Raw genomic sequence first — 24,951 nt, forward strand, 5'->3', positions numbered from 1 at the left:
TTGCTTAAAGAGGCAGACCGAATTCTAGGAATCATTACAAAAGGAAGAAAAAGCAAGGCAAAGAATGTACATATATTTCCCTGTCAGCTCCTCCTTCCCCATAACTTTTCAACCGACTGACCCTGTTCAAACAAATTTGACAGAGGGAGCAATCTCAATCAGTTTAGATTTCCAAAATTAAACCTCATTACTAGACACTAGAGAAAACACAGCAGAGTCTCAAAACAGGTTTATTAACCAGAGCAGCCTCAGAAGGACTTGTTGTGTGGCACATATCCTCTGCTTTAAGTGTAATTATTTAACACTCCTACAGTAACAGCCCAAGAAAAGCATGGCAAGAACTAGATACGCAATTCTTTCTGATGTAAGAATTCACATTCACTCAACCTGATGAATCTGTATCTGTCTCCAAAAGTCAGGGCCTATTTAATGTCTCTTCCATGACTTCCTCCTCTATTTTAAACCGTATGCACTAGCAAAAAAAGTTTGTTTTATTAAAAAGGAAATAACTACTGCGATTATGTGCAACAAATAAAAATTAAACACTGAAATTTAGAACCCTAATTTCTCCTCAGGTTTTTGTTTGTTTGTTTTTAAAGATATGTTCCATTAATTATGTGGAATTTACCCCACAATTTACTGTGAGCTGAAGTGACTGACAAGAGCAACCAAGATACGTGAAGCAAGCAGGGTCACTCAGATTTTTTTTTGCAGTTTCACGATTAAAGGTGACCACAAAAACCTTTACCTTCTACAGAATGACATGCTTCATTGGTTAAATATGCAGGCAATTAACATAGAGATAACATGTATTTAAATGGAGGTCCCATTGACCCCCATCTCCTGGCTGCAACCTTTGTTCTGAAAGCAGGCAGCTTAGCAAAAATATTCAATTAATAAAAAGCCACGAAGGGCAACAAGCCCATTTTAATTCATTTAAAAATAAATGGTGTTTACTGCTCCATATTTAACAAGTTAATAAACAATAACACCACGACTAATACTGTAAGCAACAAGGGCATGCGACTGAAAGATCTATACAGAGATCATATTAAAATAAAAAAAAGAATGTGGTTTTCTCCTCTGTTTAGAATAAAACAAATTATTCTATGAGCAAAGAAGTGAACAAAGCCTGTGGTCTTATACATTTGAGCCCCATCTTTCTTGTCTCTGCCCATGTCCTGTCTCAAGTGTGACGCTACAACTTGCTGCAGTAACTTGAATCCCCCACTCTGAGTGTTCCTTACTGCTCCCACGATCCCCTCTAATATCCAAAACCTCCCTCCCAAACTCCTTGTTGGGAAAAACCAGCACAAGCTCAGGCTCCACCATAAATGAGGAAGTGCCAATTGACTGTGGTTACTTTAGGTGAAGTAAAACTAAACTCACCCTGCAGTTCCTCCTGCAGGAGCACCAAGCCTCCAATCTATGTAGATATCTGTTTTCTGCAAATTTTTAACTTTCCAAGTCCCTGTCCTCTGGTACATTTGCTTGAAACTGGCCAGTGAGCTGTAAAATTCTATGTCAATAAAAAATTGAAAGCTTGGAGACTCTGCAATTACAAACCAAACCAAGAGATGTTTGGGTTTGTTTTTATTAAAGAAAGAAAAAAAAAAGAACCATTTGTAATTTTTTGACCAAACTTGTAATCTGGGGGTCCAGAGGAACCACATATCACACCACTGCCATCTAATGGAGAAAACATCATTGGTCCTGATGAAGACCCAGTCAGACAAAAACTATTTCACCAAGTAGAAGAGTCATTTCTGCCACCCCTAACATGGCCTCCTCCTTTTCTCATATATAAATTTAGCTCTCCTCAAAACATTTGGAGTTGAAAAAACTCAGTAAATGTTGTCCAAATGTATGACTATTCTCAGGAGAGCTGAAAGACTGGTTTGGGGTTTTCATTTTTGGATAATTTAGTTTTTAAAATAAATTAAAAAAAAAGTTATTTAACTCCATTCAAAGTCATAAGATCACTCACAGTACCTAAAATTAATTGTGAATCCTGCTCTTTTTCAAAGCCCTGGACTGCGAAGTCCATAGGACAAGGTTGTATTTTAATTAATTTTTATGCAGTACAATTGTTTTCTGCACTGTCAATTAGCACCTAGAGTTTCACTGTTATACGTCTACCATAACCTAAATAGGTGGAGTAATATTAATAATGCTCACCAGTTCCTTCCCCAGAACTAGTGTGGGTAGGTTTTTTGTTCAGCCTTGAGGGAGCTATATCTTTATTGCCAGAGGTTATGTTTTTTCTCCTATGTTGCACATATATTCCAACACCAGCAATCCCACACCATCTCTAGACAGGTGGCCTTCAAATACCCAGAAAGACACTTTTAAAAAAAAGATGGCACCATCATTTAGTGTTTTACAGTATGTTATCTATCAAGAAAGAGAACATTTACTTAATTCACTTGGGTAAGAGAGTCCTGCTCTTCTAAACAACAGCCAGGGCCATGCACTAATAGGAGAAAATGGGAAGGGTGACTCCTGATCGCTGGCAACTGCAGAAGTGAAGTCGCTATAATTAACAGATCTGATTCAGAACGGTTCCTGTTGAGTACTCATGTTCAATAAAAGTCTGTCCATTGGATTTATTATCACATTGTCACTATATCAAGCAAGCATTTGTTTTGCATAGGCTGTATACTCAGAGAGTGGGATGGAGTCGGTTCTAGCAAAACCAAGCAGCTGGGCACTGTCCTCCTCTACCCCGGGGTCCCGCGGGTGAGCTGCTGCACTGAAGGTCTTGAGACCTTGGGGAAACCAGCTCCTCACAAGAGTATCACCGCTTTGGGGAGAGATGACCTGTCTCCAGGTAACCACAGGCCAAACAGATTTACTGATATACAAGATGCTGTATCATGACTCTATGATTCTATGGCATCAGAGAAAAGAAGTTTAAGCAAAGTGGTTCTGCAGGACAGTTAAAAAAGCTAATGCATTACAAGTAAGCTTTCAACAAAGCTGACTGTGAGCTGCTGTTCAAAGAGAAAAAATAAAATTCTCTTCTGCTCATTTCTGTGATACGAAATAGAAATTTCTGAGTCTGCTGAGACCACTAACAGCCTACTAACATTCCCCAGTCCCAAAATGCACTTCAAACGCATGTCAAGCTATTGGCAAAGTTTTATACAGACCAATGAATCAAAACATTAATCACTGTGTATAAATGGAAATTTTACTTTTTTATTTCTCTGGAAGGAAACAAAATTAAACCAATTATTTGCCAGTGATACGGGCCTGCAAGTTTTGGAAGCAATAAATTAAGAATAATCACAGATTAGATATGTCACAGAATACTTGAACATCTTGGGTCTACTTACAGAAAATATTTGCTAGGCCATGAGTTCATCTATGAAAAGATAATGACCCAGGAAATATTTTTCTTAATTGCAAAGAAGCCGTTTAAGAAAGCATCTGGGGAACTAATTAGAAAGGAGTTTCCTCTGTAGACGACCTGGCTTTAAACTCAGTAAGCGATTTTAGAGGACTTGCTTGAGAGAGAGCACTCTTTAGATGCAGGCACTGGTGTTTGCTGAGGTACAGCAACATTTTGCAGACATGGAGGCAGGGACGTCTCCAAGTCCTCACCATAGCCAGGCAGCGGCCAGGGCTGACGTGCTCCAGCTACGGTAGCTTGCTCAGCACAACTCAACAAACCCTTTCCTATTTCACTTCAGCAGATGTAGAAAGCGTTCAAAAATATACGAAGAGGAGAATCTCTACCTTCAAGCTAAAGTGAGATTTTGCAAAACACTCGTGTGTTTGCCAAGACATGTAAAATGCCTGCTGGTCAACCCAACAGGTGCCAGGAAGACAGGTCCCCCAACAGCATCATGTGTTCCCACTCAGTGCCATTGCTTTGTTATGTTACCTAAAAATCTGATAATACATCATTTGTTAGTTCAAGGGGATAGCTTCATATGTATTTTTGAATATACACATGCACTTTTCTTTTTTCCTCCATCTAGTATCTGGTAACTTTTAGAAATAGACAAATTTATAGGCCATCATAGTTAATGAGGGAGGTTTAGATTGGATATTAGGAAAAATTTCTCCACAGAAAGGGTTGTCAGGCACTGGAACAGGGAAGTGGTAGAGTCACCATCCCTGTAGGTATTTCAAAAGACACATAGATGAGGTTCTTAGGGACATGGTTTAGAAGTGAACCTGACAGTGTTAGGTTAGCGGTTGGACTTGATGATCTTGAAGGTCTTTTCCAACCAGAACAATTCTATGGTTCTGTGAGCCTGTAGATCAAATAAACTTTCATTTGATAAGGTAAGGTGTGAACTTACAAGACTTCACTAGTGAGTAACAGCCTCATGGTTTCTTACTGGAAATTATTTTCATTTTATTTTGATGTAAGCCTGCCTTCGGGGTGTTTAGATGTCTCCTTTAGGTATTTTTTCTAAACACTTAGCTCCTAGTCTCACATGATTACATAGAAATATCACTTTTTGATTTAAACAGAAAAAAAAAAAAAACCAAATTCTGACGATTACTTATTGAAAAACTGGAGTGAAATTAAAATTTAAAAAAAAAAAAAAAAATCAAAAAACCTCCAAACATTTATTAAACAACTTTTAAACAACCATTTGAACTGTTATCAAAACTTGGCATGACAAGTTTGCCCTCTCCCTTTTTTTCTCTTTTTTTTTTTTTGGTTACAGTTTTGAAATGGGGACTTGGTGACATTATTGAAGACTTTGTCCTTCTAGCTCAGGAAATGTTTGTTTATCAGCTGGCTTGCTAACCAAAACTGGTACAACTCAGCATAGTTTGTGCTCTCTGTTCAAGAAACTGAGGACCAGATGAGTTGGGGCTGCCACAGGTATGGAATGAGATGGATCAGCAGAACCACACATAAAACTTGCTAAGCACCTACCTACAATCAGCATCCATTCAGCCTTCACAAATGCCTCACTGTCAGGAAACCTGCTGAACTAAAATATGCCATATTGCTACACTATTAGTAACTTATGAGCTATTATGCCACTGATTACATAAAACTTTGGAATGGATCAAAAAAAGGGAAAAAAAAAAGTAAACAAACCAAGCTAATGGCCAAAGAGTCACCACATCTATTGTCTATCCTGGCATCAAAAATAGGATTGATTTATTTTTTACACAAGTCTAAAGTTTCAAAATTAAACAAGTCTGTTTTACAAATTATTTACTTTCTACAAGATCCATTTCCCCTTGAAGCACGCTGTGCATGCCCTCCTAGTGTGAACAGTTTACGGTCTGTGATCAGGCACAGACCTACTTGGCTGGATTTTTTTTCTGTCTCAAAATGGCAATTCTGAGAATCATAAATAACACAGCACAGTTATTGCAATTCGAGCTTATTCCCAATAAATAAAATTTATTAACTAAACAGCTTTCTATGCAGCTTAGCTCTTTCTTCACTAGCTTATTATTTTACACAGACTTGCTTCATGTTGCTAGTCACAACCAAATCGTGCCATCTCAAGTACAACAGGAATAGGGATGAAGAAATAAAAAATATTTTATATTATCACAAAGACCCTTTAATCTTCATAGAATATGTGCAAAAAAATACTTTCTAAAATTTAAAGTTATGAAAGTATTTTGCCTAACAAACACACCAAGGTATATCTACTGTATGCTTATAAGCTTTGTTTATCAGAATACCAGAGCAGAAGCCTCCTGCTCATTAAGCTGCAATGCATTAGAGTACTTAGGGATGCCGGTGAACTTAAGCAGATGAGAAGCACCAGTGACAAGGCAACACAGACTCCTTTTGGGAGATATGAAGCAGTACTTTATCATGCCATTCCAATTATCTCCAACACTTAAAGTAAGCCTCCAGTTATCCCATTTTTGTTACACAAATAAACTCTCAATTTATAAAATAGGTCATGGTAAATTTTAAGTCCTGATCTAAAAACAGCAAGGCAAATGGGGAAATAAAATTATGTGTGATATATGGTGGGTTAACACAGATGACCTCCTGGCACTTTTTTACCATAAACCCACTGCAATCCTAATGACTCTATATCTGTGTCCCCAGTTTTGGTATTTTAAAAATGCATACATCAACAAGAAAAATGCCATACTGAAATATTAAAATTATAAATAGAGTCTCTAGAGTTCCCGTCATCATGTTAGGCACATTTCTCTCCTAAGACAAACACTGCTATTCAACAGATCAAGTCACGCATGATTTGAAAAAATATACATAAAATAAAGAATATGCAGTTGAAGTGTTTGTTTCGTACACATTACCGTGATTCATAGGTTTTATTTATTAAAAAAAAATTCCCACAGGTGAGATTTTGGACTTTTAGTCATTCTCCCGTGCTCGTCTTCTAAGGTCCTCACAAAATGCTCAAAATTGTATGAGCTCCTGATTAAACCAGGAAGTAAATCTGCATGCACGCAATTAAAGTGTCTGCAAGGGCAGATGCAGATGACAGTAATTCATACTCCAAGAAATGGGCTTGTGTATTTGGCAGATTAACTGTTCTGTATTCCATTGCTATGAGGTATGGAAACTGTACTGTGAAACAACCATTACTCATTCCCTCGGCTCTGAGCACGTAGGTTCTCTCAAAGGCAAGCCAGGCTGCAGAGGCCGGGGGGTGAGGGCTGGAAAGAGAAGAGTCTACGCGTTTCAGATTAACGTTTCTCTTGAATGGTTTCTTTTATTCCATTTCCCCTACTTTTTAAATTAGCAAATACAGTAGACCCAGAAGGGAAATACGCAAGGAGGAGAAGGAAAGAGGGGAGGGAGAGGGAAAAAGCAAAAGCAGCCAAAACTCTCTGACTTGTTCATTAGGGGGTTTGTGTTTGAACATCTGAATGAATCATGTGTCTGTTTTCCATTATTCTCCATATGTGATTGTTCCCTGCTTTGTTCAGTGATTTCTGGCCATTTTGTCATGACTGTGCTTACTTTGTTTTATATGTTGTTCTATTACAGGGTGATTGTTGCTTTTCCTCTGCCTCACTTAGCAGTTATGCCACCAACAAAGAGCAATCTGAAAATGAGAGGTTACGTCAAAAGGTTTCCCTGGTGAACTCCCTTGCAGCATATATGATTACTTGAGACCCGACTGCTTAATTCATACCAGGGCAAAATCCTCAGATAACACTATTCCTTTGCACAACAAGAATGTAGTGGGTATCTTTTTAAAAACCTGAGGAATACTTGAGATTAACTTAAAATCCATTGCAGAGTGTTTCCCTCATTTTTCCAAGAGGAAACCTAACACTTCTTGCTAAGCAGTACCCTATTTTAACAGACCTGCACATTGATACATGGGGTATTTGAAATAATTTCTTTGCTGTATTAACTGTTTTCCACTTTCACCTCTACTCTATACCTTGGTCAACACACACAGGATACTGAAATATATTTTTAAAATATCAAATCATGTGATAACTTCTGTCATCTCCCTGAATTTAAACCACCCTACTGCCTTGTATAAACATCACAGTTTCAATTTGTGGAAAAAATCTTAGAGCAAATAGTCATATTAATCCATTCACAGACCCTCAAAAGTAACCAGTAATTAATACCATGCAGCATGGATTTAGCAAGAATAAATAATGTCACATTATACTTCCATCTAGAAACAGGTAAATAGTCTTATGGATAGTTAAGTACTACATATTTTTGCTAAACTTTAGCTGTCTCATAAATTGAGCAGATGGGAGAAATATGATCTAGATAAAACTGCTGTGAACCAGGTACCAAATTGATTAGCGGATCCAGTTTTAAAAAAGAAGTTCTCAACAGCTCAGTGTTGCACTATCTGCTGTACTATGAAGGTTTCCACAAAAGTTTTCCCCAGGTCTGTTATTATTCAGTCTTTTCCAAATTATCTTCATTTATTAACTGTGAAGAGGATACTAAAGAGGTAAGTGCCGCAAGCACTCTGCAGACTTAAGATTTGAGAATAATCTTGGCAAATTAAGGAGTAGCCAGGAAAAAAATAGGATAAAATTCAATACAGACAAATGAGAAGTACTAGCCTTAGGAGGGAATAATCAACAGCACAGAGAAGAACACACAATAAGGAATGCTGGGCTGACAGCAGCAATGGAGAAAAGAATAACAGAACCAAGGGCTGCAGAGAATCTCTTAGCATAATTCAGTGCTGTGCCTTCAGAAAGAAATCTATATTTTAAATATATGTAGTTATTTACATGGATATATCAACAAAGAGTAGAGTCACGTGATCACAGAGAAGACAAATGAATAATTGCTCCACACTATTGAAAATGGTAAAATTTAGGCTGCCTGACACCCTGTGCCCAGTTCTAAGGTCTTCAAGTAAGAAGTGAGCTAATTAGGGAGACACCAGTGAAGTGCAGTATAATCAGAAACTTATAACAAATTTCCTTTCAGGAAAAAGTGAAAGAACTATTGTTTAGTCTAAGGAAAAGATAAGACAGATGCATAGAAGTCTTCAGATATATGTCTGTTGCGAAGAGAAAAGGAATAAGCTCTTCTGCATGTCCACTGGGGATAAGAAGCAATGGGCTCAAATTGCATCAAGGGAGATTTAGGTTAGACATAAGGAACTCCTCATTATAGCGAGGAGAGGGAGCACGAACACACATCACCTGAGGAGCTTTTGAGGAATCTCCACCGCTGGAGGCCTTTGAGCACAGGTTAGAGAAACGCCCCTCAGCAGTAAGTTAGAGTTGATCCTGCCCCCAGGCAGAGGAACAGACTAGCTGATCTCTTCAGATCCCTTCCACTTCTGATCCCTGGGAAGCTGTTTGGTTTTTTTTTTGGCAGCCTTACTGAAGAGGAAGGAAATTGCACCAGCATTTAAGGCAGCAAAACATCTACTCTTTTTATGCCGCAAAGCATACTATTAATAAATCCAATTACGTTTACGATCTTTTAATGGCACCACTTATGTCATAAAGATCCATCTTTGAAAATACAAAGAAATATCTTTACCCTACAGCATAATACAACAGCGTGAAAGCAAACCTTTACAAAATTCCATCTCACTGTTATATGGCCCCTACTATAATAATCTCAAAGCTAGCTACATTATAAAGAACACCAAACACAGGTATTTTTCTTTCTCAAAATTCTACCATTCATATTCTATACAATCTTTTCACTTCGTATTTTGTGTTTCACAAATGGGTCCATTCCTTTCCTTGTTTACCACTGGCAATGAGAACGGAAGGAATTTCTGATCACACAGTACCACATTTGTGGAGTGTTTACCAGTCAAATATGCACTTAGAAACAAAACAAAAAGCTAAGGACAATCATTGAACATGCTGCCCCCAAGATTCTCCCCACCAACCTTTAGGCACGAAGCTGAAGCAGCTACACTGACAGGATAGTGGTCTCAGACAACTAAGATCAGCACACACAAATTTCTTTTTCCCATGGACTTCATCTCATTAGTCAACACACGGCCCAGTTCTAATCCAATCCCATCTGCTTGATGGGTGTTGCCATTTCAGATGGACAAATGTCAGGAAAAAAAAAGGAAAAAAGGATGGAGTTGACACATGAGAGAACAGCGAACACCACAGTCTTGCATGGTAGTGGGAAGGGGGACAAGGACCTACACGTCCTCGTCTCCAAAGGAAGGTCTTAGTTGGAGTGCATGACAGTCATGAGTGGTCCCAGGGTAACCCCAACCTACCTGATCACAGACTTTATCTCTCACCTGTCACATCAGCAGCTCAGGCCCCTACAGCTCTCCTAGGCCTAAGCCCCAACTCCTCCCTGCCCCTGTCTTCAAGTGCTCCTACCCAAAGCCCTTCCTATCCCCTCACAGCACTCTTCCTCCTTGTTAAACCAGCTCAGAGCCCATTCAGTCCACTCAGCCTCTTTGCGGCCCCATCACGCTGCAAGTCCTCCTCTCCCTACAGCTCCCCACATTGTACCTTGTCTCTAAAACTCAAATATCCTGGCCACACAGCAGCCAGCATCAGGCACATTCATCACCTCTTGGCTTTGCAACTACAGCACACATCTCTGTGACCCCTTCAGCCATCGTGCCATGGCTTTCTGCACTTGGCCTAGACTCTCTTCCCATTAGAGTATTCCTTCATCATACCATCAAAACAAAACAAAACAAAACCAACAACAAAAAAACCTAGTCTTGTTCCTGGTGTAACGTTCAAAGAAATACAGACCAAGCAATGTTACCAGAAGTCTGCCAAAACAGTGATCCAAGAAAAGAAAACACATGTCCAGCAAACGCATGGCTGTACCACTTCTGGCTGATGGCCCGTGATCGACCAGGTTGGTGGAGTTTTCTAAGATTAGAATTGCAATTTTCCAGCCTACTTTTCTCTTGAGTGGTTAATGAATACTTGCTACTGTGGTAAGCAATAGGTGAAGGCACTCACTTCAATCAAAATGCAAGAATTTTGCCTTCTCTTGTAATTTCCACAAATATCTTTGCTGCTTCTCTTCACACCCTATCTGGCCACTTGTGACACACTCCTGTACTGTAATGTTTTTTTCTTTTTACTAATTCATATAGAAATGCTGTCCATAATGTGCTTCTTATCAGAAGAACCCACTCTAGTAGGACTTATTACTACAAAAGGATTCTGTATACCACTTGTGCTTCTCCCTATAGACTTGATGGCTCTTCAGACTGGTAAATGAATAAAAATTCTGAGATACTGGTGGACATGTCAGTCAATATTTATCTAGGTAAATATAACTATATACATACACATGAAACATACTATATTTTGCTAAAAAATGTTGCACATCAGCAGAAAAATTAAGAACATAAAGCTAGAAGAGGAACCTTTTTTATAACTTGGTATTGTAACTTGTGGATCTATTTGTGTCATAAAGAATATTTTCTTCTTCCAATAGCATAATCCAAGACTTCACAAAAATAGAAAAATTAAACCAAGTTTTGTTTGGGAAACTTTTCCCAAAGGTTTCTCCTTTTTATATGGGAAATCAATTTGCATCACTGATGATATCATTCAAATCAGACAGCACTATGTGGTTAGAAGGTAATTTATTTTTCTGTCGAAGCAATTTGATACTTGTTCTGATTTGTGATTTTCATTTTGTTTGTTAATGAAAAAAATTAATGAGCAATGTTACTGGAAACACCACTCAAAGCTTTGGTATTATTAAATATGTTTGTAATATATCGTACATTATGTTGATTGCACAGTTGGAGCCAAAGCCTTGGCAGTCAAGCCACCAGTCAATCACTCAAATAGACAATGAACTCACAAGGTGGATGTTTTGCACATACCTTTGCACTGATTTGTGTTTTTGTCAAGAATTGCCTTTGTGGATACAATCTTCCCATACCTATAGAGAAAACAAAAATCAGAAATACATGTTATTATATTTTAATAATGCACATAGTTTTTTTTCAGACATATAACACATATACTAGAAAGAGATCTAGTGCTCTTGAACAATGTTTGCCTGATACTGCTGGAGAGGTTCCTTCTGTCACTGCAGTTCAACAAACATCTTTAGAGTTCACCTGAAAAGCACCCCTCATTTGCCACATTCTGTCCATCTCTGGTCACTGTGCTGCCCTGCCAGCATAAATGTCAATTATAGTAGGGATTTTAAGGCATCAGCACTGCCAAAGATGTTTCTTTAGTTGAATTAATCAGGTTTGTTTGATGATTTTTTAATTATTATTATTATTTTTAGCTCCAAACAAGGTTTGTTTTAATACAGATGGACTAGATTCTTCCAAGATTAACAAAAACACCCGAGGCACGACCATTTCCTTACACACATGCACATACAACTGTGTCCATGTGTGCATCCACAGCTGCGCTCAGAAACTCTAAACTTCTGGTTCAGGTGAACAGAAGCTTAGAGGTTTAGGTGCATCTCCTCGCTCTTTCCAAGATTAATGTTAATACTCATTTGAATTTATGTTGCCTCCCATAGACAGCAAAACACTGCACTACAATTTGATACTTACCATGATGAAGAAGGAATTTAGGCAGCTATTATACTACTTGTTGCATTAAGTAGCTATGCCATACAATAGGTTTTCTGTCTTTATCTCACAGAGGTTAAGACTAAAAATGCAGACTTAACGGTAAATATCACAAAACCCTGGTAAAATATCATGGAAGATGGTCATTTATGACTGAATATAAGATTTCAGGAGAATAAAGGAAATAATTTTATTTCTCAAGTCACTGATATGTTTTCATCACTGCTTCACTGAAGATGACTTCCTCTTATTCCTCTCAAATGTCCTTTCCCAGGTTAAAAAAAAGAAAAAAAGAAAAAAATATATATGTATATAAATACTGGTATTCTGATAGATAGGGCTTTCCTTTGGAAGACTTCTCCATAGAATACAACTTTCATAATCAACCAAGGACATATTACTACAAAATACTATAATAAAATTGTGTCTTCTAATGGCAAAGTGATATGCATGGGAAATAACCAAGTGTTCATCAACTATAAACCACTGAAAAGTATGGCAAACCAATTTTTATTTGAATAATATTTAGGAAAAGCAACATAAATTTGGTGCTAGTAATTTCTAATCGGAGTCCAGAAAACAGTGTATGGAAGACCTTGCTGCAGTTCCCTTCTTTGCCTCAGAAGGAAAATCATGTCTCCTACTATACAGAAGAGGATTATAAAAGGCAGCTAGAGCACGGTACTATATATTCAAGGCTGTGCTCTTCTTTGTCCCACTAGACTGTAAACATAGCCAGTAAACCAGGGGAAAAAAAAAAAAGACCAAAAAATGACAGGGAGCCAAAGAAGGAATGGTACTGTAACCCACAAGGGAAAAGGGACCTTTGTGCTTTGGTCTGGGATCCAGCAAAACTTAAATACCTCATGAAGCGGGGGCAGCACCAATGGGAAAGATTGGGAGCAGCCTGCCTAAACATACTCTTTGGTACCAGGCAAAGAAGATTTGAGGCAATTTTGTGCCTGACAAAGTTCTCAAATGAAGCTTCCACATCGCGAGTGACATTTGACCACTCAGCTTTAGATAAAGGCAACTGTCTCTCCATGTGTCTTCATTCTGTCTTTGTGACCGATGTAAAGTAAGACTTTCCATTTCACTGTTTTTCCTTTCCCTAAGAACCCACAAAAGCATTTGTTTCCATTCAAGTTTCATTTTTGGGGAGGAAAAACAGGCTTGTTTTCTTTTATTTCAGATTGAAACCAGTTAGAAGGAAGGTAGTTTGCGCAATCTAAGTTGAGGATTGCAGAAGCCTTCATCCCCTCCATATACTACCCTGGCTTTTTTGCTGGCTCTGTAAACAGGCAAGATTTTGTACTCTGAAGTCAGGCGTAAGCCCTTGTGCACCGGGTACATGGCCAGGTAGTCATGTGTCTATTTTGCCATAGCTAGCTCCACTCCAAATATATATATATATATATATATATATATATTTATATATATAACCGATTTAACATTAACTATGAGATCACATGCTTTTCCAACCTCAGGTGTTTCCCGAATTGAGGTCTTTATACTCACTTATGTTCCACTTAGTTTTATAATTCTTCATGCTAATACCTGAAGTTGACTTTGGCCTCGAAGACATTAGAGTACTTATCTTAGGAAGGCAGAGCCAAGTTCTCTGCCACTGTGATTTATGGTTGTTCGGTGGGCCAACTTACCCAGTAGGAAATTTGGCCCATGTGATGCATCTTCATTTATTTGATCTATTTGCATTCAAAACCAAACACATGAAAAACATGCAAAAACATGCCTATCTTGTACAGTAAAGGATCTCTGACAGATAGGTGGAAAAAGAATCCAACAAAAATCAGCAGCTAACCCACAAGCACTTCAAATAAAACACAACCCCTACCTAAACTTCCGCCAACAAAAACTAACACCCAGCCTCTATTTCAGTCCAGCCACTCCTAATGAATTGATATGTTGTTTAATCCAAGTGACGTGAAAGCTGAAAGTTAACATTTCTTGCCAGCAGAGACAGGCATTTGTGGTTCCACTGCTTTTATTACACATTTCCCAGAGTTACTTGCTACGTAACTGTGATCCTGCAAACAGTTACACCAGACATTTTACTCATAGAAGTAATTCTGTTTATTCAGAAGAGGTTTCCTCCAGCACGTAAGTTACGTGCACATCTTCATGTTTGCAAAAACAGACATCAGAGAGGTAAGAGGCACCACAATAACAAACGCTCTTATAGGCAATTAGCCATATGCAGGAGATTTAATCTACGACTATAAACCTTGATCACTACCTCAAAAAAGTAATTGGAATTAATTTGGACACTGTTTTCTTAAATATTTCAAGTAATTATTTTACAGTAACCAGAACATCAGTTCTGATGAAGAATGCTAGTTTGTGTACTGCAAGCAATCAGGAAGGTATTTTGTTCCTACACATGTAGTCATATTTCTTTCTTGCATGTGTGGAGAGTGGTATTATGTCTCTTTCCAAAGTTGTTTGGCTTTTTGTTTGTGTGACCTTTAACTGTGATTTGATTTACCCAGAAGTACCAAAATATATTCTCCAGTGGGAACACCCAAGTGCATCAAAAGAGCTGGCCTCTAGTTTTCTTCTATTTAAATGGAAACTACTATAAAATCCAGCAGCTCGCACACCTCTGTTCTACAAACTACTGATATCATTAATGTAAAAAATACCAGGTACGGTTTGCTTGTCATAAGAAAACATGAACACTGTTCAATTTCCTCCCAAGTTACGGTGCATAAAGGTATTCTTTCAAAGATTTTGAATCAAACATTTCAGTCAGAAAGAGGTACTTGTGGAACTGAGTTCAACTCAATGCCTTATTACCAACTCTTCAACATAATGACTGTACGATTAAGGATAGCCTACTGCATCACAGTATCCAAAGGAATAGACACAGTGAATCTGTGAGACGGCTACCTCGAGAATGTGTCTAACGAACATCTGAACAGAAATTTCTATTCAAAGGATTTCCAGACGTACAACATGCATTGTCTTTCATTAGAATCTTCCCAAAGTGTTATCTATATGCATAGTAAGCACAAATAAAATTGTTTGTGTTTAGTTGTTTTTTTAAACTCCTTTTAATCCCTTCTATTCAATTATGCTTTTAATGTTTTCCTATATAATAATTTTCGTTTAAAACCAGCTGCTCAGATATATTAAAGAGCTTCCATGGCAGGAGCAACTACACAGACTAGGACTTCTGCTTGTTAAAGAAGGATCCATGCAGTGAGATGGTGACTAGTTATCTTGTTTCTCATAATACATATTGACCGCCAAGAAAATGATAAGGTTTAAAAACTGCAGAAAGTGATACTTCCCCAGAATGGAGAGTTACTTGTGGAAATCCTTGCCACAGCCCACGCTGATGCCCCACAGAGCGCACCTCTCCAAAAAGCTGTGAGACAGCTTCTAGGATGGAAAATCTGCCATGAAACTAAAAGCAGACACATTCATGGACCTGGGAGTGACATACTGCCAGAAACTGGGAGAGGATACCAGAGCAGTAGCATCACATGTTGTCCCTGTTTTAACCCGGGCCAGCCATTCTTCTATTCGAAGAGAACATTAATTTCGTGGCAGAAATACCTTCTTACACACATGAACATTTTCATCTTCTCTTGTATCTATTGTTTTGGGTTGAAACTGTTGAAGTCATCTGATATCCACTATTAAAATGACAGAGGTCACTTTAAACCACTTCACTTACAAAGGGCTGTAACACACACCGTGTCACATGGAGAGTAGGAGCAAGGGAAGACCCCACAGAGAAACAATCTCCCTGCTCAGTCCTGGCTACAGAGCTGTGCCAAAAACCACTCTCAAGAGCTCCATCCCACCGCACCCCACATTTTCTGACTACTCAGCAGACTCGTGAAAGATGCAAGCATCGCAGAATAAGCCCTTAACGTACATCAAAGTTGCAGTATCAACAGATCATTTCAAGAGCTTGCAGGCAGGCGGTCGATCAGCACTTACACTGCAGACAAAGCTCGACCCGGTCATTCCCAGGAAGTTACTTGATAACTGCTGTTAAGATGGAGACAGTTCCTGAGGGAAGCACTTCAGCTGCAAGTGACACCACTTACCCACTACCCAAGCTGATCCCAAACTGACTTGAATTTGCTGTCGCACAGTATGGAAAGGATTCAAGGCATTTCTGCTTCCCTGGGGGTGCAGGAAAGGCAATTTGGTGACGAGGGTTAGGAGGCAAGTGAGATTCAGCCAGGGTCTAACTCAAGGCAGAGGAACCAGGTGCCACCCACCCCACTGCTGGCAGGCAATACACCAAGGTGGGAAGCCACTAACAAGAGCTGCTGGGTCAACGAAGGAATTTACTGGGAGGCTCGACTGGCTGGGGACACTCAAGTTTTTCAGCTTTTCCACGTCGTTATGGAAAACAAAAGCCTCTGGTATACGTATGTCTTACTCTGTTCTTCAAGCCAGCCTTTGGGCTGGCCGCAGCGAGTCTTGTAACACAAAATGGTCGCTGGGAGGGACAGGTCAAGTCTCTCGCCACAGGTGCAGAGGCATGTACCAAACGCAGCTTTTGCCCATTTCCAGTTACTGCTTCTATATTTTAAATAAATGTGAAACTTGGGCTTTAAACCCAAGTAACCAGTGCACAGAATTCTTCCTTGCTTAGTTAAACCAATGGAGTTACCACGTAATTTTCAAGTTCAGAGCTTAATAATTACATCCCCAGCATTAGAGTTCACTCAAGGCCTTACGCATTGCTCACAGCACAATTCATCCAACTGAAAACAGTCTGCATTTCTGGGCATTTAGGTAATATATGCTTTTATCTTGGGAACTTTTGTACTGGGATGAATTTGACCAGCAGTAATTGGATTTAGATAAGCCACTCTGAGGCTCTTTCATTCTTGTGAATTAATATATAAATAGCATAACTGGGTTTATTTTGTTTAAAGCAGACTCTATTAGGAAAATCATGGATTTCGGCAGGGGAAAAAAAAAGCCCACATTATGAAAGCCAGAAGTACAGAAGGAACTGCTGTTGGGTTTCTTGGAGAGAAGTTACTCCTGTTATATGCTGCCACATGAACCTAAGACATCCAAATATACACAAAAGGGAAATTCACCCAGAAAGTAAGTTCTGATTTGCATGATCATTTCTGGGCATTTCATTTACTGCATGACATTTTCAATGCTTATGATTTTCTGAAAAATATAAAACGTTACTATTTATCTGTTAACAAAGACTGAGTTGCTTTGTTGCTATTTTTTTTGTGTGTGTTATTTTTAATTTTTAAAAGGAAAAGTTAAGACTAAACTCTTTTATTCACATAAATATACAGTAATGAAATTCATGCAATTCAGAGCACCTTTTACTTTCACAAACCAGCACATAGCTTGGGGAAAAAACAGAAGGAGGTATTTGCAGGGGACTTATGATGTTCTGGATTAACAAGACCATACTTCTTTAAGAGTTTAACATGTAGCTTCTCCATCTTCTCTACTTACTTCAGCCTGGCTGTCAAGTTTACAAAAGTCATTCCTTCACCAAATGCACATATAGGTTAGTACAGCAATTTAGAGTAACACCGTGTCCAAGAGTTTCAAAAACAACACAAAAAAAGGGAGGGGGGCCTCTCAAATCATTTGACTGCACATCTAAAATGGTCCTGGATTTTCAGAAGAGCTCCGGAGTCATTAGTACTGAATTCTATGAGAGCAGGTCTTGCTCAGCAATTCTGAAATTCAGACCATGTATTTCTGTTCCTAACAATTCAGTCAGTAGCTTAGTTTTAAGCAAACAGTAACAAATATTGTAGCATCTATGAGGAGTAGATTTTCAAGAGTATGCAACTTGCTGAACCACTGAAAGAATGTATGCATATTCAATAATATCTTCTGGTACAGATATTTACTACTAAGGATGTAGCGATTTGACTCATACCTGGGTCTATTATCCACTATCATTTCATGGCCACTGAAAATATATATTACAGAAGTAGGAGAGAAAAAAGCTACCAAACAAAACAAAACAAACAAACAAACAAAAAAAACCACCAAAAACAAAACACACAAACATAAAAACTCTATATGCATATGTCTATGAACACTACTATGGCTTTAGACAAAACCCAAGATCATACCATTCTCTTGAGTCAGAGCTCCATGTTAAGAGGAAAGAACCTAAAAGGCTGTTTCAAATCACTGATCATGCCATTGACTTTACAGTGCGTTTAGAGATCATATTCAGAACTCTCGCTTTTCAGGAGTAGATACAAGCACCATTTATCTAAATCACAGGGCTCCAATACAGCCCTGGAGGAGCCCTTTGGTGCTCTTTTACTGAAGAATACGGAAAAATTGGTAGTTTTAGTGAGGTTTGCCTCTTGTAAAGTTTCAACAATCTATGGCAGAGAATACTGTAAATAAACTTAAATAAACTTAAAATGTGTGTAGAAACACTAACAATCAAAAAAATCCCTCCACTGTTGAAATGTTAGCTTCTCTTTCCAGTGTCCCTAAAATCTACTGCTACTGAAGCACAGGAATGCACCTCACCTTCATCTTCACTGAAATGATAGAAGCAGCTCACATTCAAGTTAGAAATGTATTTACAGGACAATGCAGATATTTACCAAGAAAAAGAGTCATATTTCCTATTCAAACTAATCTGCATTCTTAAACATTACATGCACATTCACCTCTGGAAAATTAGTCCCATATGGAAGTGTACAGGCTCTGAAGACTTATTGCATTTGGTTTTAGTACTTGGGAAATTAAGCCAGGTAAAACAGAAGTTAAAGTAAATGAAATTTAAAGAGATAAGAAATTTCTGGAAATAAAAAGAACTTGAACTTTCAGCCTTGTAAGTTGTATATCACTTTAGCGGTTCAAAGGTAACTTTCTCTGTAGCCTTGTTCCCTTCCCTGCCAAAATTAAAACAAAATTTTGTCTGCATGTAAATGAAATCAAGTGGCTTGATCCAACACCTGCAGAAACGAAAGGCAGATTTTCACTGCCTTCGGTAGGTACAAGCTCAAATCCTATTCACAGTGCTTCTAATAAGCCTACAGATTTGTCACACTCTTGATACCCAAGACAGAATAAAATGCCACTTACTAAAGTGGCACTCCACATAAAAGCCTGATATTTTACAGTGTTTTTCCCCAGTTTGTTGCAAGTAAGACACTTGGCTCTTAGATGCAATTTTATTCCTAAGCGCTGTTTATTCTGAATTGGTGCTATATATTATATTCATATCATATCTGTACGTTTGAATATTGAAGCTATTTAAGACTATTTAAAATGTGCTTACATTATTGTATATCATACTTAAATTAAAATTCTGACATTTATATTTTTGTTTGATAGAAAGCTATGTTTTTCTCTCACAGTTTTACCATGACAAATAACCAGTGTTAATAATTAATTAGCAAAATATTCTACAGTTGCTAAATTAAGTACGGAAAATGAAATTCATGCGCAAATTAATAACTATGATTTCATGCAGAACACTTCAGTCCTTCTTCTGGGCCATCATTAAATCTTCAACCACTAATTATTCCATATTTGCAAGAATTCAGATGTCTTAAAAAATAAAATGCAACTTTTGTCTGCAGACACTCAGTAGCACTGCTAAATTTTCTATATGATGATAGGAAGCATTACTGGGAAGACAGATTAGCGATCTGAAACACTTCATAGAATGAGAAGGAGTTTACTACAGTCTGCCACAAATGATAGTGCCAGGCATACCCTAATTTTCAAAGAACAAGGTGGGGAAAAATGAAGAATAAAAATTAAAATCCAAACCCAACTTTTCTACCGTAAAGACATTGGTCATTAGCATTGGAGAAAAAAAATTAAGCAAATCTTCAAACTTGAAGAATTTCCCTTAACCAACAATTCAATTATCTCAGATATGGTGGAAATAAAACCCCTCAACATATCATTCCTGTGTGTAGAATGTATTTACTTTGAATGTTCTTGCATGCTGTGCTGTCTTGCATCCAATTTCTCATTCAGAGTCTTGTTTACTCATGGAGGATTCATTGTTAAATTACAGTTGGTATGAACCAGCGCGCCAGCATACCGTGATATTAATCTCTAAAGTATTCAATCGTTTAACAATAGCCTCATTATTCAAGGGAACTCTGAGCATTCCGTTTGTGCAGATTTTCTGACATTTCTCTAAAACAATTTACTCTTAAAATAATTCAATGACTGCAACATATTGTAAAATACGTATGTATACACATATAACATATATATGTACATACATATAGATGGTTCCTCTCCTATAACAGCCAAGGAAAGAAAAGGAATAAAAAAGAAAACAAAGAAAAAAGCAAGAACTCCAGCTACCAGCAGGGACCATGAACTCAAACTGATAATTTAAAGCTAAAGCATTTTATGGAGTTCACACAGAGGCCATTTGAATCAAATGTGTGAGTGAGAGTTCTTGAGCTCGCAGAGCTCCCATTTCATTATTTACAAATTAGAAAAATCCAGGTATTTGGGATGTCTTTGGAAACAAGGTAGCTTTGAGAGGAACTGCTGCTTAGGATTTTTACATTGCAAAATACATATTTCAGAAACTATATCATATAATTGCTTCTTTTTTCTTCAGTATACTTATTTTAATCCTTTTATTTCCAGGGCTGGAATGTCAGAGTTGCATTCATTTTCAAAGGCTGAACTTTGACAAAAGTGGTGCAGAGGAGCACATTATTCTCTGCCTGAAATTTTAAGGAAAACCAACAAAAGCATGGATTTGGATTTTTATAATTATACAGACAGAAGTTCACGCTGCTTGCCCAGGACTGGGACAGAATACTTCTGGGTTTGAGTTTATTTGAATTTCAGTTAACTCCACCAACTATATTTTGAAAAGCAAAGATTTTTTAGTCCATTTATTTGAGCAACTCTGTAACATAAAGACAGCCTCAGGAGAGGGTGTGCAAGCAGATTCGCTAAGCAGTTTGTCCACAATATTTGTAAATACTCATGCACATGTACAACTTCAGGCATGTAAGAAGCCCAGTTAAACTCACACCAGGATGATCCATGTTTCTGAAGGTTAAAGCCTGTTTGTAGGCTCATAAATTAATGTGCTTGTTTGGTGTGGAAAGTCCTCCCTACAGCCCCAATACAATAACCAGACTTACACAGGCCACACAAGTGCATGTTTCCAGACAGTGTGTGCTTTGCTTTCCTCAGTGCAAGACCTATAACTACTACAGTAATTAGTTTTCAGAAGACAGATCTGTTCTTGCTGGTAACTCATCACAACTCCCAGGCCAGGGTCCCAAAGCAGGTATTCTCCATAACCTTCTCTTAAGTGACAGCTTTGTCAGCATTAAAATTCAAACTAGATGAAGCTGCCCAGCATGCAATACAGACACAGAATTTAAGAATTGTGTGTTAATATTTTTTATGTTTTCAAAATTCTTTAAAAACCTGTAAACAAATACAGCAGTAAATGAAGTCACCTGTTACCAAAGACATTTACAGTTTAAAAAGTTATTCAGTTTAAGCCCTTGTCTATTATATAAATAATTCTTTATTGTCCCAAGAAAGATGAACAAAATCGAACATATTAGCCTCCCTGTGTCAGACTGGTAAATATATTTGGAGAAGAAGGGCTTATTAAAAACTGCATTTTGGATCAGGCTTTTGGTTTCCAGAAATATGGTGCCCTCCGTCTGCCCCAGTTCACACCAACAGAGCAGCTGCCTCATTATTTTCTACATTCGAGCGCTGAAGTTACACTTAACGATAACAGCGAGGGGCAGGGAATACGGCACAATTAGCATGTCTTGTAGCTCTTTGCTGATCAGTCAGCACTTCTGAGAACCAATGAGCCCAAGACAAACAAAATCTTAGTCAACCGCACACTCCTCACTCAGGCCTTGTGCCAGCTTCTCCCGCTGAACGCCTTGGCCGTGAGGCTCCTACAGAAGAAAAGCCAATGTTGGCAATTGCTGTGCTCTGCTGTGGTTCAGCTCACACCCAGAAACAGCCAATGTGGACCACGAAGGGGTTAGATAAGACATTGGATTCATTAAATAAATACAGTTTTTATATATTCAGTGTCTTCTGTCCTTAAAAGGACACTCAGTTGGTCCTGCCAAGCAGAACCTTGGATGGAGAGATACAAAAACGATGGGCTATATTACCCATGCTTTCTGAAATACACATGGGCAGATCTGGAGGAAGGAGCAAGAATGAAAATATTTTATGTTTCTGCTGGGAAATTTTACCCCAGGAAGGAAAGACTCACTGAAAAATACAGTGAGTACATCTTGAAATATGAGCAGTAACACTGGATTTGGAAGCAGATTAGCTTCAGTTGCTTGGGAGCCCTCAAAAAAAGACTTTTGTATATTACTGGCTTCAAGTGCCTTCAAATAAACTAATGGAATAAGATACAATCCTCAAACCATATAAAGATTTAGATGGAAAAACTGAGACCTCATTTTGAGTATTAGGCATACTTAAACAGAGAGAACTGTGATTCACTGGGATAAACCCACAATTCTTCCTGTAACTGGACAGGGAGTATAGTACTGACAATTCCTGTTGCCTTCTACTACACCAAAAAGGTTTTGAAATAAACTTTTGGTATTAAAAAATAACTGAGAAACAAATAAATTGGAGATGTCCTTTTATTTTGCTTATATATTTCAAGCCTTTGTGATAGACTTGGGTTGTATTTTCATGCCTCTTTTCACAGCCATGAAGGAGAGAAACCTACATTTTTACAAAAATTGAAAGCTGAGATTCCCATCTCATCACATGCCTCAGGATCTAAGGGTTTAAGAAACAAATATTGTGTGCATCGCAATAAACTTCTGAGGGTTGGCAACACCAAGGGCAACATCTTCATCAAATATTAGTGAACATCCTCAGCTACGGAAAAAATACTGCTTGGCAGATGCATGTTTTGGGTCCCAGAAAACCACCTTGTGAAGAAAAAAAGTAAAATAACAACTAACAAGTCCACCCTGTGTTCTATTCCCCACTTTATAAAAAGAGCTGGATTTAAGGATTTATGAAAACTCTAGTGCTGACACCCGTCACTTTACTACCGCTATCACACATAAATGGCAAGTATATCCTATATGGATAAATTATACTCTAGCAGCCAAAATATAATCTGCCAAATGTGCTGAGTTTAAAAATTAATAACACAAAACGTACAATGATCATCTCTACAGGCAAGCTGATGGCTTTTTGAACATCCCATCAGAAGCAATGAAAGCCCAAAACAAATGCAAAAGAGACACGGTCGGTCTTCATGGAGTCAAGGACACATTCTACAAGAAACAGACCTATGGTCTGCAAATATTAACAGCTATGAACAATTTAATTCATACTCTGAACAGTCCTGAATGCACTCAATGGTCAGCCCTCATAAAACAAGCACTTGCAGTATCAGGCCATGTATTTATGCAGAAAAGCATTTGCACCCTTTCTCCCCACTTACTCAGATCATGGGAGTTTCCAACCCTTTCCCTTTCTACTGTTCAGGAAAAAAAAGTTCTTAAAAGTCCAACACCTTGAACAAGAAGCCAAAGCAGAAGAAAAGGTCCACTCCAGCTATTCATTTCCCACAGGCCTCTGCCATTTGCTTTCTTTGGGTTTGCTATAGACACCACTGAGATCAAGAGAAAGACCTGTAGATATGCCCCGTTCCGCAGTTTCTGACAGTCATTAAAAGTTACTCTACATGCAGCATTCAATTTTGTAAGACAATTTCCTAAGATCAGACTTCAGTTTGTTTTCACTTCACACATTCTCAGGACAACTGCTCCTTTGTTCAAGCTTCCATGTTTATGGGAATGTTATCTCTCATTTGGCATTTAATATTGAGCAGAGTCAGAAAAGAACCATCCTCTTGTTTGAGATTTAAAGGCTAGTGTCTGTTTACATTTTTAAGATACATAAACATACAAACATATGTACAAAGTCTAAGCAAATTTACTCTTATTAGAGCTGTTATCTGAATGATGATATTTAAAACCAGTTACAGTTTAGCCCCTTATCTCCCCTTTGAAATAGGTTTTTTTCAAAATCTGTTATGAGAGTAAAATGACAGCATCTCAAAAAAACAAGCTCTCTCAACCCTGTCTATAAGGCAGCAGCAAGGTTGGAGCAGCAAGGTTGGAGCAGCAAGGTTGGAGCAGCAAGGTTGGAGCAGCGAGAAATCAGCAGAAAAGACGAGGGAAACAAACCATTCCAGTGTGGGGTAGGACTTCTATAGCCACCGGGCCACTCAAAGTTGAGACAGACACTTAGTGCTACAGTGAAATTCTGTGATTCAAAGACACGCAAACACGTAAGAGTGGAGAATGGGAGAAGAAAATGACTCTGGTCTGAATTGCCAACTACACCCACACACAGTGAGGAAAGCAATGACCCATCCACACCACAGTCATGCAGGTTCTGCAGGAGAGCATGGAGCTACCTCAGCGAGCCTTAACCTAGCCCCAGCTTTCACTGCATGGCTCTAAAGCCCAGAAGTATCCACAATACAGATGCTCCTTCAGGAAGTTAAATGCATTGTACTGATTGGGTTCTGCATTTTTGTGCTCTGCCTAAAAGAAAAGCACTTTAAAAAAGAATGACCATTTGTCAAAGCCTCAGGCAGTGTTCTCCCCAACCTCACCATGTCTCCCTTCCCAGACCTTTTCCAGAAGGCCATTCTCTCTCCCATCTCCAAGATCAGCATGTTCAAGACCTGTTCAATTTTGACAGGAAACAATAAAAAATCTACCTTGAACAGAAAGCTTTTTGACTCTTCCCTCACTTTGGAAGCTTTTGTATTATTTAATCCCTGCTCTGCCAATTTTATCTCCCCTTCCCCTCCTCCTCTTCAGTGGAAATTTTCTACTCTTTACAAGCCAGGCTCTCTGCAGAAAATTGATTTCCCCTAGGATACAGTCATCCTACTGTTCTATGCATGGTCATTAATGACCATCCTGTTCACCACAGAGACAGACAC

The 24,951-nt window shown here is 38.4% G+C and overlaps 1 protein-coding gene across 9 annotated transcripts in view; it reads right to left on the reverse strand.

The window, feature by feature from the left end:
• Positions 1–24,951, reverse strand: part of RBMS3 (RNA binding motif single stranded interacting protein 3) — a 718,223-nt gene that overhangs the window by 313,226 nt on the left and 380,046 nt on the right. For all 9 annotated transcript variants that reach the window (XM_065830560.2, XM_071804926.1, XM_071804927.1 and 6 more), the window contains one exon: positions 11,262–11,320. In XM_065830560.2, coding sequence (XP_065686632.1) covers positions 11,262–11,320 — 59 coding nt within the window. The remainder of the gene's footprint in view (positions 1–11,261; positions 11,321–24,951) is intronic.

This window comes from Patagioenas fasciata, chromosome 2, assembly GCF_037038585.1.
Source record: "Patagioenas fasciata isolate bPatFas1 chromosome 2, bPatFas1.hap1, whole genome shotgun sequence".
NCBI lineage: Eukaryota > Metazoa > Chordata > Aves > Columbiformes > Columbidae > Patagioenas > Patagioenas fasciata.